Source organism: Rhinoderma darwinii, chromosome 8, assembly GCF_050947455.1.
Source record: "Rhinoderma darwinii isolate aRhiDar2 chromosome 8, aRhiDar2.hap1, whole genome shotgun sequence".
In the NCBI taxonomy this organism is placed as follows: Eukaryota; Metazoa; Chordata; class Amphibia; order Anura; family Rhinodermatidae; genus Rhinoderma; species Rhinoderma darwinii.
The window spans coordinates 90,019,187-90,034,473 of NC_134694.1; the positions used below are offsets into that span (position 1 = coordinate 90,019,187).

The 15,287-nt window shown below is 40.4% G+C and overlaps 1 protein-coding gene and 1 long non-coding RNA gene across 3 annotated transcripts in view; one reads left to right on the plus strand and one right to left on the minus strand.

Annotated features, from left to right (window-relative positions):
• Positions 1-2,233: 2,233 nt before the first annotated feature.
• SLITRK2 (SLIT and NTRK like family member 2) lies at positions 2,234-6,216 on the minus strand. Its single transcript, XM_075835885.1, has 2 exons — positions 5,756-6,216; positions 2,234-5,539 (listed from the first exon to the last, which is right to left on the minus strand). Exon 2 carries the CDS (start codon positions 5,494-5,496, stop codon positions 2,959-2,961), a length of 2,538 nt encoding a protein of 845 aa, XP_075692000.1. The 5' UTR covers positions 5,497-5,539; positions 5,756-6,216; the 3' UTR covers positions 2,234-2,958.
• LOC142659605 (uncharacterized) overlaps positions 5,835-15,287 on the plus strand; it is a 193,096-nt gene continuing 183,643 nt past the window's right edge. For both annotated transcript variants that reach the window (XR_012850351.1, XR_012850350.1), the window contains exon 1: positions 5,835-6,249. This is a non-coding gene — a long non-coding RNA (uncharacterized LOC142659605). The remainder of the gene's footprint in view (positions 6,250-15,287) is intronic.

A 15,287-nucleotide genomic window follows, 5' to 3' on the forward strand; every position in this document is an offset into this window, starting at 1 on the left:
TGTGCAATGATAGTATTCTGAAAGGATGCTGTTGTACAAAAGTGCAAGGTTTGATGATAATATTAGTGCTATGGAAACCTATTTGGAAGCAAAATACATGAAATTCATCAAAAACCTCTCTTCTCATGAAAACATAAGTTATCATTTTTAAACATAAAGGAAGCACAATCATCCGTATAATGAAAAATGATGGATCTCATGGAAACAATAATAATACATGAGTAAGGATGTGCTCACAAATGGTGTACTTTCATTGCATTATGAAGTACAATCTATGTCTATGGGAAAAATATTCTGCAACTTAGACCGATTTCTCTAGTTCTTGTGTTGTGGAATATTTTTCCCATAGGCAAACATTGTAAAGTTTTGCGCAGCCTATGTTTACGCTGCAAAAATACAATGTAAGCATAACACGTGTGAGCATACCCTAACCATCAAACAAATAATAAACTAACAAAGCAATAGCGAAATAATATGCTTTAGGTGGGGTTTAGAAAAATGGTATTTACCATTACAGCTACCAAATATGAAGAAACTCTTTTAGGGTGGATTCAAACGTTACATATCTTTTCGTAGCGTGGAAAATCTGCAGCGGAAATTAACACCATTTATAGCTATGGGTTGAAAAAAAATCTGCAACACCTCCAAATGTGTCCACTATCCCTTTTTCTTGAATTTAGTTAAAGACTCCAATTTCTCATGAAACAAATTCAATACAATATCGCGACATTCTAGCAAAACCCTTGACAGCTTGCAATCCACATCCCAACCACTGGGCGGCCATACAAAGACACATATAGCATAGACATCTTGTGATTATGTTATTTCACTCCCCAGTACATAATTTCAATGGGTAAAAAAAATACCACATGGCCTAATGGTTTACATAAAAGTTCAGGAGGAAATGTGCCAATGCACGTCATAATGTTTTAAATCCCTCAGTATAAAGCTTAGTACAGGTGTTATATGCTATGGTATACGCTATAGCCAAACCAAAAGCTATTACTTAATTACTGCCTAACCCAACGAGAATAATACACTACTATTCTCAATTGACTATTTCTTCAATGAACATAGTGTGATGTGACATATTTTAAATCAGATTTACCATTACATTCAATAGAAATCTTCAAAAATGCGATATATGAAACTGTGTGTATATCAATGCAATGGTGTTTGGAAGTTGATTTTTATTGTATAATCCTCCTGGATTTTTTTTTTATGCTTTCCCAAGATACATTAACTTACATTTACTATAGAAACCCACTGCAGGTTTGATGATTGAGATGTAATTCAGGGAGGACAAGGACCTTTCCTACACTGCTCTTATGGCTTCCTGTGATTAGAATCAGACAGCAATTAAACACTGTTAAATGCACATCTACAGAATAATTTAGAATATTTTAGAATTTATAGAAATTCTTAAAACAGTCAGCAGTGTCCACTTCAATCTCTGCATGATAATAAAAGATTATTATGTGCAGTAACCTATTTATGAAAAGGAAACAGTGTGCTTCTTTCAGACTCCATCAATTGCTTTAGTAAAGATTTGAAAAGCTTGTCCTACTTTATATGCAGATCACCATCCCAGTTGCATAAGGATTTACAATAGACAAAAACAAAACTGTTTTTGTTTTAAATAATGAGTGTTTGTTTAATTCCCACAATTATGCCTGCATAGGAAATGTTTACTGACTATTTAGGATGTAGATATTGCACTTTGATCATTTTAATTGTGCAATCATTTGCCTAAAATATACATGTACTGCAATTAATGCTATAGCATCTCTACATTGCTATCTAGAGCTTTCCTTTGCTCAATTTACAGTCTACAAAATCCCAAAAAGGCCACCATCACTCAAACAATTGTTGTAGAAGTTGTATATTCCAAAATAGCCAATACACAAATATCATTTCATATCATTTAACTCTCGTTTAATTAGGAAAATAGTCTTAAAACAATTAGCATTATCAGTAGTGCTGGAAAAAGTAAGCAAGAACACTGTGTGTGTATATATATATATATTTATATATATGTATATGTATATATATATATATATATATATATATGTATGTATATATATATATATATATATATATATATATATATGTGTGTATATATATATATATATGTGTATATATATATATATATATATATATATATATATATATATATATATATATATATATATATATATATATATATATATATAAAATATAATATATATCCCTCTTTCAAGGAAGCATTTCTAAATTTCCAGAATTCTTTACTTGAAATTTACATCTTGAAGGAAATCTTAAGGGAGAAAAACAGTATAGATGTACATTCTAAACAAACCCCTTTTTTAATGACTTCAATGCCCAAGAAATTAAGGACATTTTTTTTTACCAATGTAATGTAAAATACAAAAAGATTGTTCTTTAAACTTTATGGGATATACAATATATATATATATTTCTGAAATGCTGCACATTAAAATATATTCATGGTATAAAAGCTAAAAGCAACATTTAGGTTATTTAAAGTGCAAAGGCACTTTAACTCAAAAAAGTGACGCCCAGTGGCTGCAGTAGGTAATTGATTTGTAACAGTAACATGTTATTTACATAAGAAAAAAAGAAGTTCAGTTCACTGAAAGCTTCAGGGAGTTTCTAGTGACTGTTTAGAACATTAGACTGAATTTTTACTCTCATATTAAAAATAAACAGATCAAAAAAAACAAAAAAACATAGTAATAAAAAACAAAAACATTCATTTAAAGGAAACTGTTTCTAGAAGTTTAAGGTAGAAATAATTTAAAGAAAAGGAAAAAGGATACATTGTCCCCAATGCCAAAGGTTATACAATGTATCTGTACCTGTGTAGCTTAAAAAAGGCATACCGTGTATGCACAATTGCTTCTGACATTCCATATAAACAACAAGCATGAAGCAATGTTTTTCTGTTAGAAATGTTGCCTACAGCTGACTTATTGCAGTTTGCTTTTCCAAAACCTCAAGGTAATCTGGCTCTGATTGCATTTTTCCATGAAGGAGAAGATGCTCCTGTTTAGATTGTTCTGCAAAGTATTTTCTGGGGGTGCCATATAAAACTGTTTTATTTATCCTGTCCTGGTTCTGGCGCCTCAATTCATACGCAGGCATGAGCTGCCTTTTAGGCAAGGTGCAAAAGTTATAATGAACTACCCCTCCACTGGGCAATTCCTTTACCCTCTCTGCAATATTCTGGTACAAAAGTTCTGGCTCTACAGTAGCAGAGGACTTTTCCAGCAGTTCAGTTGTGCTTATTGTGTATGCAGAAGGGTCCTCTTTTTTGTGGTCCAGTTTGCTGTAACTAAACTCTTGTAGGTTTCGGTAGTATGCAACAGGGTCTCCTTCTTTTTGCATGTAGATCGGGTTCTGGCACATTTGCCCAACAGGTGGAGGGATGTAATTATACACATGGGCCTCAGTTTTATCATTGGAATTGTATGAACCATATTGCAGTTGGAAAGTATTGATATCTAGGTTGTTTGCACTGCTGTTTGGAACACTCTGTACCCCTTTTCGTCTTTTCAACACAAAGACAAACAGGCCTGCCCCAAAGCACACTGAAAGAATAAAAACCACTAGTAATCCCAAAATGAGCACTGACAGAGGGACCTCCGTGTGAAGTTCTGGATAAGGACTCGGTGATATACCCGAAGGATGTGGTGTATAGGTTTTTTGATTGAAAGATAACACGGTAGCATCAGCTAAATGTGGATTCTCTGGACAGATTGCCTCTTTAGACACAATCCTTAAATGCTCTCCAGCATGTTTAAGTGGTGACTCACATGTTACTTCCTGAACAACCACAGTGGAGCTTGATTGCTCAATCCAGTTTTTCAGACCTAAAATATCACACGTGCAATCCCAAGGGTTTTCCTGGAGATCTATTTGTATGAAGGCAGTGAGCTGATCAAGAACTCCCTTTACAGGCAAATATGAGAAATGGTTGTTCCTTAAATTTAGTCTTGTTAGGGCAGTGCCACCAAACACATTATCAGGCAATGATCGAAGTAAATTGTTGTTCAGAAATAAGAGCTGTAGGTTACTCAGAGAATCAAATGTACGTGGAAAAATGTCCTTGATTACATTATACTCTAAATATAGATATTGCAAACTGTACAAGCCTTCAAACATGGATGGATATAATATTTCAAGGTAGTTGCCATTAAGATAAAGTCTACGTAAGCTTGTAAGGTTTGAAAAGGCACCTTCCTGTATGACTGCTATTCGATTATTTCCTAAATGTAACAAGTCTAGTGAATAAAATTCTAGAAGATCCGTCTTATAAACAATTTGCAGATAATTACCTGTCAGATACATTTTTCTTGGATTGCTGGGTTTAGGTTGAAGATCAGAAATATTGAAAATTTTTCTTTCTTGACAATTGACAGTTAAGCCGCTGTCAGAGGTTTGAGATGTGCAAACACAACTTTCTGGACAGCTTAGAGGAACTGGAGATTTGGTCTGATATACCATGATAGGCCCAAAAATCTGCCTATCTTTGGATACTGTGACTCTAGGAGTGGGTCGGTTCCGGGTTTTGGGAGGCCGGCTGGCCTTTGGACCTCTGGTTGGACTCACTGCAGGGTTAAAGGTTGGAGGAATCCGCTGTATACGAGTATCTGGAAAAGCTGGATGTGCAGGTCTCTGATTTGTATCACTTGCACTTTTCCTGGGACACAGATCTTGCCTAGTGAGCTGTGTAACATCTTTCCCATGTAGTCTAAATGGAGTCTCACAAACAATCTCACCCACAAATACTGTGATGGTATCTAACCATGCTTTAAGAGGAATCAAATCACAGGTACAATTCCAAGGGTTCTCCTCTAGTTGAATTTCCATGATCCCTCCAATGTGCTCAAGGACACCAGCAAAGGGCAGCATTTTTAGCCTATTCCCTCTCAGATCCAAATGAGTTAAAAGTACAAAGCGAAAGACGTTGTTTGGGAGAGATAACAAAAGATTGTCATTCAGAATCAAGACTTTTAATTTATTCAGTTTGCTGAAAGCACCAGCTTCAATAACACTGATAAAATTGTAATCTGCTTGCAGATATTCAAGACTCTCGAGGCCCTGGAAAGTTTCCTCTCTTAACACTTCTAATTTGTTATTATTCAGATGTAATCTTTTCAGTGTCTTAAGCCCATTGAAAGCACCAGTTCTGATTTCTTGCAGCTCATTGTTGCCCAAATGTAAAGTCACTGCATTGGAGTAATTGACAAACTCATTTGGGTATAGCCTGCTCAGTAAGTTGCCATTAAAGAAAAGCTGATAAATTCTGGACTGGGGAGGCAGCAGCAAATTGACGCTGGTGAACCCTTTATTTTCACAATTTATATTTAGTACATTCTCCTTTTCTTCACACAGACAGCGGATCTTGCATATATCTTTGGCAGTTTTACGACTCTCTGTCTTTAAGATTGCAGTCACTGACATAACACTCAGCAACAAAATGCTGTTCAGCATCTTTATATTCCACAGATCCAAGATCTGGTACCTATTGTAAAACCTTTTAGGAAAACAAGAAATAAAAAAGATTTGCATCACACACTGAAGCCAACCAACAAATGTCAAAGTGCAGAAAGACTATCCAAATCCCTGTTTCTAGAGCTGTCTAATGGCCTGAAAGCCCCCACTTTCCCTATTCCCAGACCCATTCCACAGCATCCTAGTGATTCCCGGTATATTCTCTGAAAACGTGTAGAAATATTAACTGTGTACTCACACATCAGGAAAGCATGAGGCTTTTCTTCCTTGCAAGTCCTATGCAGGTTTGCATATCAAAGCATGCAGTTCCAGCTCATCTCATTTGTCCCTATCCATGATCTCTGGGGAAATGTGGGTAGAAGTTATCGGAGTGGGAGTCTGCCGTGACTGGGAGTAGTTGCTGCCGTGGCCGCCTTCCCTTCTCTGCTTCCTATGAGTGGGTTTCTGTAGAGGCTTCTGCTCTGCAGGCTCCCTCGGACCAAAAGAGGATGACGTCACGCTCTGGAAATTTGTTGCTGGGGGAGCACTGCAAACACGTTGTGCCTGTCTATTGTGTTCTCTTGTAAAGCTCAAATGTGATCCGTCCCTTTCATTATAGAAAAGGGAGTGTGAAACTCATTGTGATCCTTGGATGCTGTCTGTCTGAGAAGGACAGTATCCTCTCAACCCCCTCCCTTCTTCTTAAATACTCCTGATCATCAGTTTAGGCTGCACTATATAGAGGACAATGCTGTAAGTTATTCTTTTTCTATATATCTGCATACAAATGATGACCGTCTAAGTGTGTCACCTGTTCTGGCATGTCTGGTATGTACATCAGTGCAGCATATGCATTGAAAATCTTTGTAATGAGGAGTGATACGCATGTCTGTATTAATTACTGTGCATGTTTGACCTACTGAAACTATTGTACATAGGGGCTGATTGTATTTTACTGCTAAATGCTGACTGCTAAATGCTGACACTGACCAAAATGTTTGTCGTGCTCAGTGCTGTCAGATATTTGTTTGTTTTTATTTAAAAAAAATAATACCTTGGAATTTGTACATTTTGTGCCTATTTATATGTAGTGATCAAAGAGTTAAAATATCCCTGCATTCCCAGACCCATGTGCTTGAATCTGGGTGCCCAAGTGACCTTTGGCAACTAGTAATGAGAAGGGGCAGTGAGGAAGACAAGAAGTGATGGACAGCTTTTCATCCTCAAACATGATTTTGTCCTCTAATGGGACCACTGGGAGAAATTTTGAGTTAGGTCCCATAGTCTAGATGTAATTATGTGTAGACCGTAAAACATCATCATCTGTGTGTTGGACTGTAGAGTATTTGGATCATTATTACAGCAATTACTCTCTATGGTGTCAGTGATGCTTCTATTAACCGATTTGTGGCTAGAAGCTCATTAACTCCAGTTAGTGAAGACTCATAAAACCTTACCTTGTTGGAAGCCTTTTGTGTCTCAACACCCAGTAACCCTTTGTATCCTAACACTCATAAAAACGTCAGCGCAGAAATCCCAGTAACCCTTTATCTCCTATAGAGTAGCTGCAGAAAGCTGCTTTGCATTCCCTGACCTTGCCGGAATATAGAAGTTATTACAGTCTATATATCTGGGATATTATTATTACTTATACGATTGACTACACAGAGAGTGAATGGGTTACCCAAGGTTAACTTTGTAATATAAAAAGAAACGTATATTGACATACACTAAATGCAGGCCGGAATAACAGCGCAAAAGAAGATTGAAACGCCATACATCAAGACTAAGTGGATATTGCAAAGGTTGTCCTGGTGGGTATAAAAGACATCATTTATAAAGAGAGACGAAGAATGCAGGTTTTCTTGATGTTGGCGCCAATGCACAAACCCTTGCTGCATTAATGTAGCCTCGCCTGGCTTTACTCTCTCAACCGCTTTCACACAAAGTAGTGATCAGTGAACTGATTGTTTCCTGGCCGGATGGACTGTGGGTGGTGGAGAGAAATACAGGATGACATTTGCAGGGGTGTTTGGCATCAGAGATAAAGAATGCAAAAAATGACTCTCTATATCTCTGGGTGACATTCATTTATCAGCTACATAAGGACAAACACAGGCACTTGTCCCTTACCTTCTGACACGTGCAATTACCAGAATTGCAAATATCAATTTCATGTATTTATAGCTATACATTAGACTGGAAAATTCAAATGAGATCTCACTGCAAAGTGTTTTTCAGATGTAGCAGATTTGTACAACTCGCCTTTCTTCTCAGCTTATAACTGGAGCACATTCTGTACCAGGCTTTCAGTAAGAGATAGGACAGAAGGGGGAGTTGCACATTTTATCCTTACCAGAATTAGACCTTATTTGGCCACCCACCTGCTATTTCTATTTGGATGTGCAAGCCAGTAGGATGTATTCATTTAAGACATTTATCTAAAACAATTGTTAATCAATTTGCCTTCCAGCTTTATACCTGTGCATGTTGAATTCTTATTTTGTATTGAGCTGCTGCAGAACTGAGGAAGATTTGTGTGCTGCAGACCACAACCCACTCATTGATAATGCGAGTCCCTGTCAGAGAATGTTGCTATTGAATCACAGGAAGCTGCACTCAGTCACCAAACTTCAGCTGCTTGTAAGAAGGCAAATCTAGAGCATCTCTGTGTCCTTTAATGGAGATCTTGTCTGCTCTCTCTAAAGACAACTAGCCTTTTTTTCAATCACTGATGTCCATCACATATCCGGTACTTTAAGTAAATAATCTACTAACCTACATCCTACATCCTTACCCTAGTCGATATCACAAGTCACTCATTTGGTCTGTCTCTTTAGGAAATTAAAAATAATCACGTACAGGACTAAAGTCCCTTTTACAGCGGCCGATAAGTGGCCGATGCAGCGAGCGCTGATCAACGAGGCATCGTTGATCGGCGCTTGTTTGCTCCTGTCACACGGAGATATAGATGGGGACGAGCGGTCGTTACTCCGAGCACTCATCCCCATCCATTATTATCATGTTGGCAGTGCGTGTCCCTGTTTACACAGGGAGATGTGCTGCCGACAACGATAATATTTCACTTTTTTAAAACGATACGGCCAATAGATGATCTAGCTTTTGCTCGTTCATCTGCTGATCGTGTTATATTAACGCTCGTCTGCTCGATAATCGTCCTGTGTAAAACCCCCTTATGTTTAGCAATTATGCAACAATGCTAACCAAGATATTTAAGCTTGTCTACATTTTTACATTTTTTTTGTTTTTTTTATATATATTTTTTTTAATTTTGTCAGATTAAATTGATACAGTTGTTATAAAATCTGCAGAATCCGTAAATTACTACAGTCTCAGATGTATTCAACCATACTTTCTGTATAAAGGTGCTGACACATTTTGGTTTCTACTGGTCAATGTCAAAATAGTATTTACAACATGTTATGCCTGCATTTAATACTGGCTTCTGGTAAGGCTTTATTCACACTTGCCTTAAGAGACTCCGCTGAGGATTTTGTCATCCATTTTGGTATTTTTTGACTCCAAGAGTAGCGCAGTGTCCAGCACTATTCTTGCCATAAAAATATTGCTACCCTCAGGGGCGTAACTAGGAAAGACTGGGCCCCATAGCAAACTTTTGACTGGGGCCCCCCCTCCCCTGGATGTCACACAACCCCCCCCTTGTAGATAGTGCCTTTGTTACAGCCCCCCTGTAGATAACGCCATACAGACCCCCACTGTAGAGAACGCCATACAGCCCCCCTGTAGAGAACGCCATACAGCCCCCTCTGTAGATAACGCCATACAGCCCCCTCTATAGATAACGCCATACAGAACCCCCTGTAGATAACGCCATACAGCCCCCCTGTAGAGAACGCCATACAGCCCCCTGTAGAGAAAGCCATACAGCCCCCTGTAGATAACGCCATACAGCCCCCTGTAGATAATGGCATACAGCCCCCACTGTAGATAACGCCATACAGCCCCCCTGTAAAGAACACCATACAGCCCCCTGTAAATAATGGCATACAGCCCCCCTGTAAATAACGCCATACAGCCCCCTGTAGATAACGCCATACAGCCCCCTCTGTAGAGAACGCCATACAGACCCCCCTGTAGATAACGCTTTACAGCCCCCCTGTAGGTAACGCTATACAGCCCCACTGTAGATAACGCCATACAGCCCCCCTTTAGATAACGCCATACAGTCCCCCTGTAGGTAACGCCATACAGCCCCCTGTAGATAATGCTATACAGCCCCCCCTGTAGGTAACACCATACAGAACCCCCTGTAGGTAACGCCATACAGCCCCCCTGTAGATAACGCCATACAGAACCCCCCTGTAGGTAACGCTATACAGCCCCCCTGAAGGTAACACTATACAGCCCCCCTGTAGATAACGCCATACAGCTGCCCTGTAGATAACGCCATACAGCCCCCCCTGTAGGAAACGCCATACAGCCCCCCTGTAGGTAACGCCATACAGCCCCCCTGTAGATAACGCTATACAGCCCCCCCTGTAGGTAACGCCATACAGAACCCCCCTGTAGGTAACGCCATACAGCCCTCCCTGTAGGTAACGCTATAAAGTCCCCCCTGTAGATAACACCATACAGAACCCCCATGTAGGTAACGGTATATAGCCCCCCCTGTAGGTAACGCTATACAGCCCCCCTGTAGATAACACCATACAGAACACCCCTGTAGGTAACGCTATACAGCCCCCCTGTAGGTACAGCCCCAACCCCCCAAAAAAATCTGACCTATAGTTTGTCCTACAAAATACATGTATCCCCAATCCACAGGATAGGGGATACATGTGTGATCGCTGGCAGCGATAGGGAGAACGGGGGACCGAAAGTCCCCCGAAGTTCTCCATGACTAACCTCTGACTTCCAGGGTCTGCGCAGTTCAATAAAAATGAAAGTAGCGCTGGTCACGCATGCACACAAGCGCGACCGGCTCTCCATTCATTTCTACGGAGCTGACGACACGGACCCCGGAAGTCCGAGGTTTGTGATGGAGAACTTCAGGGGACTTTCGGTCCCCCGTTCTCCCTATCGCTGCCAGCGATCACACATGTATCCCCTATCCTGTGGATAGGGGATACATGTCTTATGTAGGAACAACCCGTTTAATGGCAGAGCGGGGAGATACCTCCCTGCTCTGCCGTAGTGTTAAGTGGCGTCGCGCTGTAGTAGCCATAGCGGCAACTAGCGGAGCCTCCGGCCATGGTGGGGGCCCGTGCCGGCGCGTGACACGGGCCCTCTCATGCCGCGGGCCCCGAGGCAGCCACTTCGGCTTCTACAGTGGTAGTTACGCCACTGGCTACCCTCATGGAGCCTATTAACGTCTATGGGGTCTGTCAGTGACTGTTTGAATCCTTTGAGAAACAAATTTATCACAGCGTCATGGTTTCTGTTATAGCCAGAAGTCATGATTCTAGTGTGAACAGAACCTAACACTAGGTTTCCTTTGAAACAGCTGCCAGCTGGAAATTCAGAAGATCACTCATATTATCCAGATCTGCTGTTACGCTGACAAAAGACTCTTTATAAAATAATACTGGAATAAAATAAAAATATTATATTTTTAGTAGAATGAAACACAGATGGCTCGCGATTATAGACATTATTATTTTTGCACTTTACAAATGTACATATAAACACACACAACCAGATAAACCTCACACCCAGCTTGGCCAACAACACGTTTGCTTCTAGACTACAGCTAAATTGACAAAGTTCATAAATAAGAGGATCTAAAATAAGCATAGTGTAAACATTACTGGTCTTAAACAAATTTATGATGTAGCCAGTACTGTGATATTACTTATGATGACTCCACAGATTTTCTTCTACAGTGGTACTGGGAATATTGCATTGCATTGAATTTTATTCTCATCATTACAGTTTGTCCCGTTGGGAAATAATAACATTTTATAGGTGAGAATGATAGGATGGGAAGTAGTTACATATTCTGAGAATCTCTGCATTGATCAGATTTCCACAATATCTATCACACTGGGAAAATCCAAACTATGACGTGAAGAATTTTTGGACTTGGTCAATCAACTCCCTTCTTTTTTCTTCTCATCCCATTTATCTTTTCTTACTTCAAAAAGAGCCTCATCCCATTATTTTTCATGGTCCCTTACATGGCTGTTCTTTGCTTTTTTAGAGTATATTCATTTTGGCTACCTTCTACTGTCCGACATTTTAGGCATAAATGAGTGGGAAATATGCTTTAGGGGTCATGCACATGGCCATATTACAGATTTGTGTTGTACGTACAAATCTATAATATAGGATCAATAGCCTGCTATGGGTCCATGCTGTACTCCTTGTATCTCAGATTATATATAAAGACACACAGATGTATTTTCTTCAATTCATATGACCCATACTGGCTGCTGTGTCAGGTATAAATGTTTTTATCTTGATTTGTTCTGGTCTTGTTACCTACCTTGTAGTGACCTGACTTCCCTGACTACCCTTTAGATTCTCCACTGCAATGCATCCTGATTCTGCTTGATCTCTGTTACTCAACCCATGGCTTATTTGACCACATTTAAGGTTTGCCATGCTACCACATTCTGGTTCTGCCTGATCGCAGTTACCTGACCCTATGTTCAAGTCTGTTCCATGGTTCTCTATACTGGGCTCTGCCTGATCAAACTCTGGCCTTTTGGATTAAGCTCTGGAATCCCTGGCTAAACGTACTATGCTCTCTGCTCTGGTAAGTTCTAACATTAACTTTTATGTTGCCCATAATAACCATAACTCCAACCCATTCCCATTGTATTTGGTTCCACTTCAGCTAGATGTAATCCAGAGAATCAAGCACCGGATCAATATTGGACACCTAAGTCCTGGGACAAGCTTAGTACCACACAGTTGTGAGAAAGTGGTGTCCTATGGGTGAATAGTGCAAAATGGTTGTTTCTTTCCCAGGGTATTACAGGAACCACATAATTGCACTCCACATGTATTTACCACCATGGTTGTATGCATAGCCCCTTCAAATGCGGTGACACTATATTCGGTATCCGTGTGGTACAGATCCAAAATAAACTTGTTGTATTGGTCCTAAGCATTAGGGGCATATCTTAATATGTTACAGCTGATATCCCAATGTAAGTGCATGGAAAAGCTAGAATAAAGGGAAGGTTTGTCCTCCAATTTTTATTGATATCATGTGACAAGGCAGACGGCATGCTACTATACCGATTTAGCATGAGTTGTCCATGCCCTGGGTGAATATACAAAATTAGTACCTTTCCTCAGTAAATGCTATAAATTTAAAGGGGTTTTCCAGCCGCTAAAAATTGATGGCCTATCCTCAGGATAGGCCATCAATAGTTGATGGGTTGGGGTCCGACTTTCAGGACCCCCACCAATCAGCTGTTTCGACAGGACAACAGCGCTCGTACGAGAATTGCTTCCCCTTCATTTCCTCTTGCTCCCATTGAAGTGAATGGGAGAAGAAGAATGCAATACCTGTGAATCGTCGCTAAATGTGTGTCGACGATTCACAGTGAGCAAGAAGAAATAAAGGGAAGCAGCGCTCGTACAAGCGCTACGGCCCCTTCAAAACAGCTTATCGGCGGGGGTCCTGAAAGTCGGACCCTGACCCATCAGCTATTAATGGCCTATCCTGTGGATGGGCCATCAATTTTTAGTGGCTGGAAAACCCCTTTAATGTTTCTATCAAGGACATCCCCCACCTATTTACATATTCTCTTGGTATACTTCTAGAAAAAAAATTGTCCAAAAGACGAACTTCTGTACATTACATTGAGTGGTTGAGGTTCCATTATATTGCTTATCTGAAGATTAACCCCTTCCCGACATTTGCCGTACATGTACGTCATGGAAAGCATTGACTTCCCGCATCTTGCCGTACATGTACGCCGAATGTTTGGGACCGGCTCAGAAGCTGAGCCGGTCCCATCATCACCGGATCTCAGCTGTATCTTACAGCTGACATCCGGCTGTAACAGCGAGGACCGAAATTAGCTTCGATCCCCGCCATTAACCCCTTAAGTGCAGCGCTCAAACGCGATCGCTGCACTTAAGGTGTTTGCAGCTCATCGGAACCCCAGTAATGAAATTGCTGGGGTTCCGGTGGCTGCAATGGCAACCGGAGGCCTAATACTGGCCTCCCGGTCTGCCTAGCACCGAAGCCGGTCAAGATCCGCCCGGCGGCGGAGCCTGATCGGCTTCCGTAGCTGCCGGCAAGATGGCGCCGGGTCAGGAGCTGATCCGGCGTCATCAGCGGTGGAAGTCAGCTGTACTGTACAGCTGACATCCACCTGTAATGGCAGGAACCGGAGCTAGCTCCTATCCCTGCCATTAACCCCTTCGATGCAGCAATCGAAAGCGATTGCTGCATCGTAGCGTTTACTAGCAGATCGCCAGCCCTGACAGGCAATCAGGACTGGCGACTGCTGTTATGGCAACAGGAGACACAATGGTCTCCTGCTCTGCCATTACGGAAGCCGATTTAGGCCCCGCCGGGAGGCGAAGCCTAATCGGCTTGCTGTCAGTGAATGACTGACAGATCTAATACATTGCACTACATAGGTAGTGCAATGTATTAGAAAAAAAAAAATCTGACCGTTGGACCTTCAAGTCCCCTAGTGGGACTTGAGAAAAAGTGTAAAAAAAAGTATAAAAAAGTGTAAAAAAAAGTGCAAATAATGAAAGTTTGAAAACAATAAAAGTTTCAAGTAATCAAATAAAACACAATCCCCCTTTTACTCTTATCAAGTCCTTTATTATTGAAAAATAATAATAAACCATATGTATTTGGTATCGCCGCGACCGTAATGACCTGAGGTATCAAAATATTATATTATTTATTGCACGCGGTGAACAGCGTAAAAAAAAACTTTACCAGAGTTTCTGTTTTTTAGTCACTTTGCCCTACAAATGTTAGAATAAAAAGTGATCAAAAAGTCGCACGTATCCAAAAATGGTACCTATAAAAACTATAGCTCGTCCCGCAAAAAACAAGCCCTCATACACCTCCGTCGACAAAAAAATTAAAAAGTTATGGTTCTCACAACTTGGCGACAGAAAAAAATACATTCTTTTTACAAAAGTAATTTTATTGTGCAAAAAGTTGTAAAACATAAAAAAGTGCTATAAATTAGGTATCGCCAGAATCGTACTGACCCGCAGAATAAAGGTAACATGTAGTTTATAATGCGTGGTGAACGCTGTATAAAAAAAAACAAAAAAAGCTGTGCCAGAATTGCGTTTTTTTGTTTACCTGGCATCCCAAAAAATAGGATAAAAGGTGATCAAAAAGTCACATGTACCCCAAAATGGTACCAATAATAACTACAGCTCGTCCCGCAACAAACCAGCCCTCATACCGCTACGTTTATGAAAAATAAAATTAGTTATGGCTCCAATAAGTCAGGAAATAAAAAAATATGCAGTTGTGCCCGAGGGGAACATTTCTTCTGTTTGAAGAGGCGATTTATCAAGGACCTAAAATTAGGGAACCAGAAAAGGGATGGGCCCAAACATATCCGCTGGAAGCGACGGTGCCCGTATTATACCAGGACAACACTTCCTAGCAAAATTCTCCAAACTACAAAGGCGCGGAGTGTGGACCAAAAGGGGGATAATAAAGGACGCCATATATCAGTGCGACACCGGCCTGTGCAGAAAGGATTGCCTCACAGCGTAACACACATCTATGGATTATTTTATTGTTTTTTTTTACCCCATTATTATACCACCTGACTATGCCCCTTATATACTCCGCCCCGCTTACA

What these genes read in the sequence shown, in the direction of transcription:
- SLITRK2 (XM_075835885.1), bottom strand. Translation starts at nt 5,496, where the DNA reads ATGCTGAACAGCATTTTGTTGCTGAGTGTTATGTCAGTGACTGCAATC.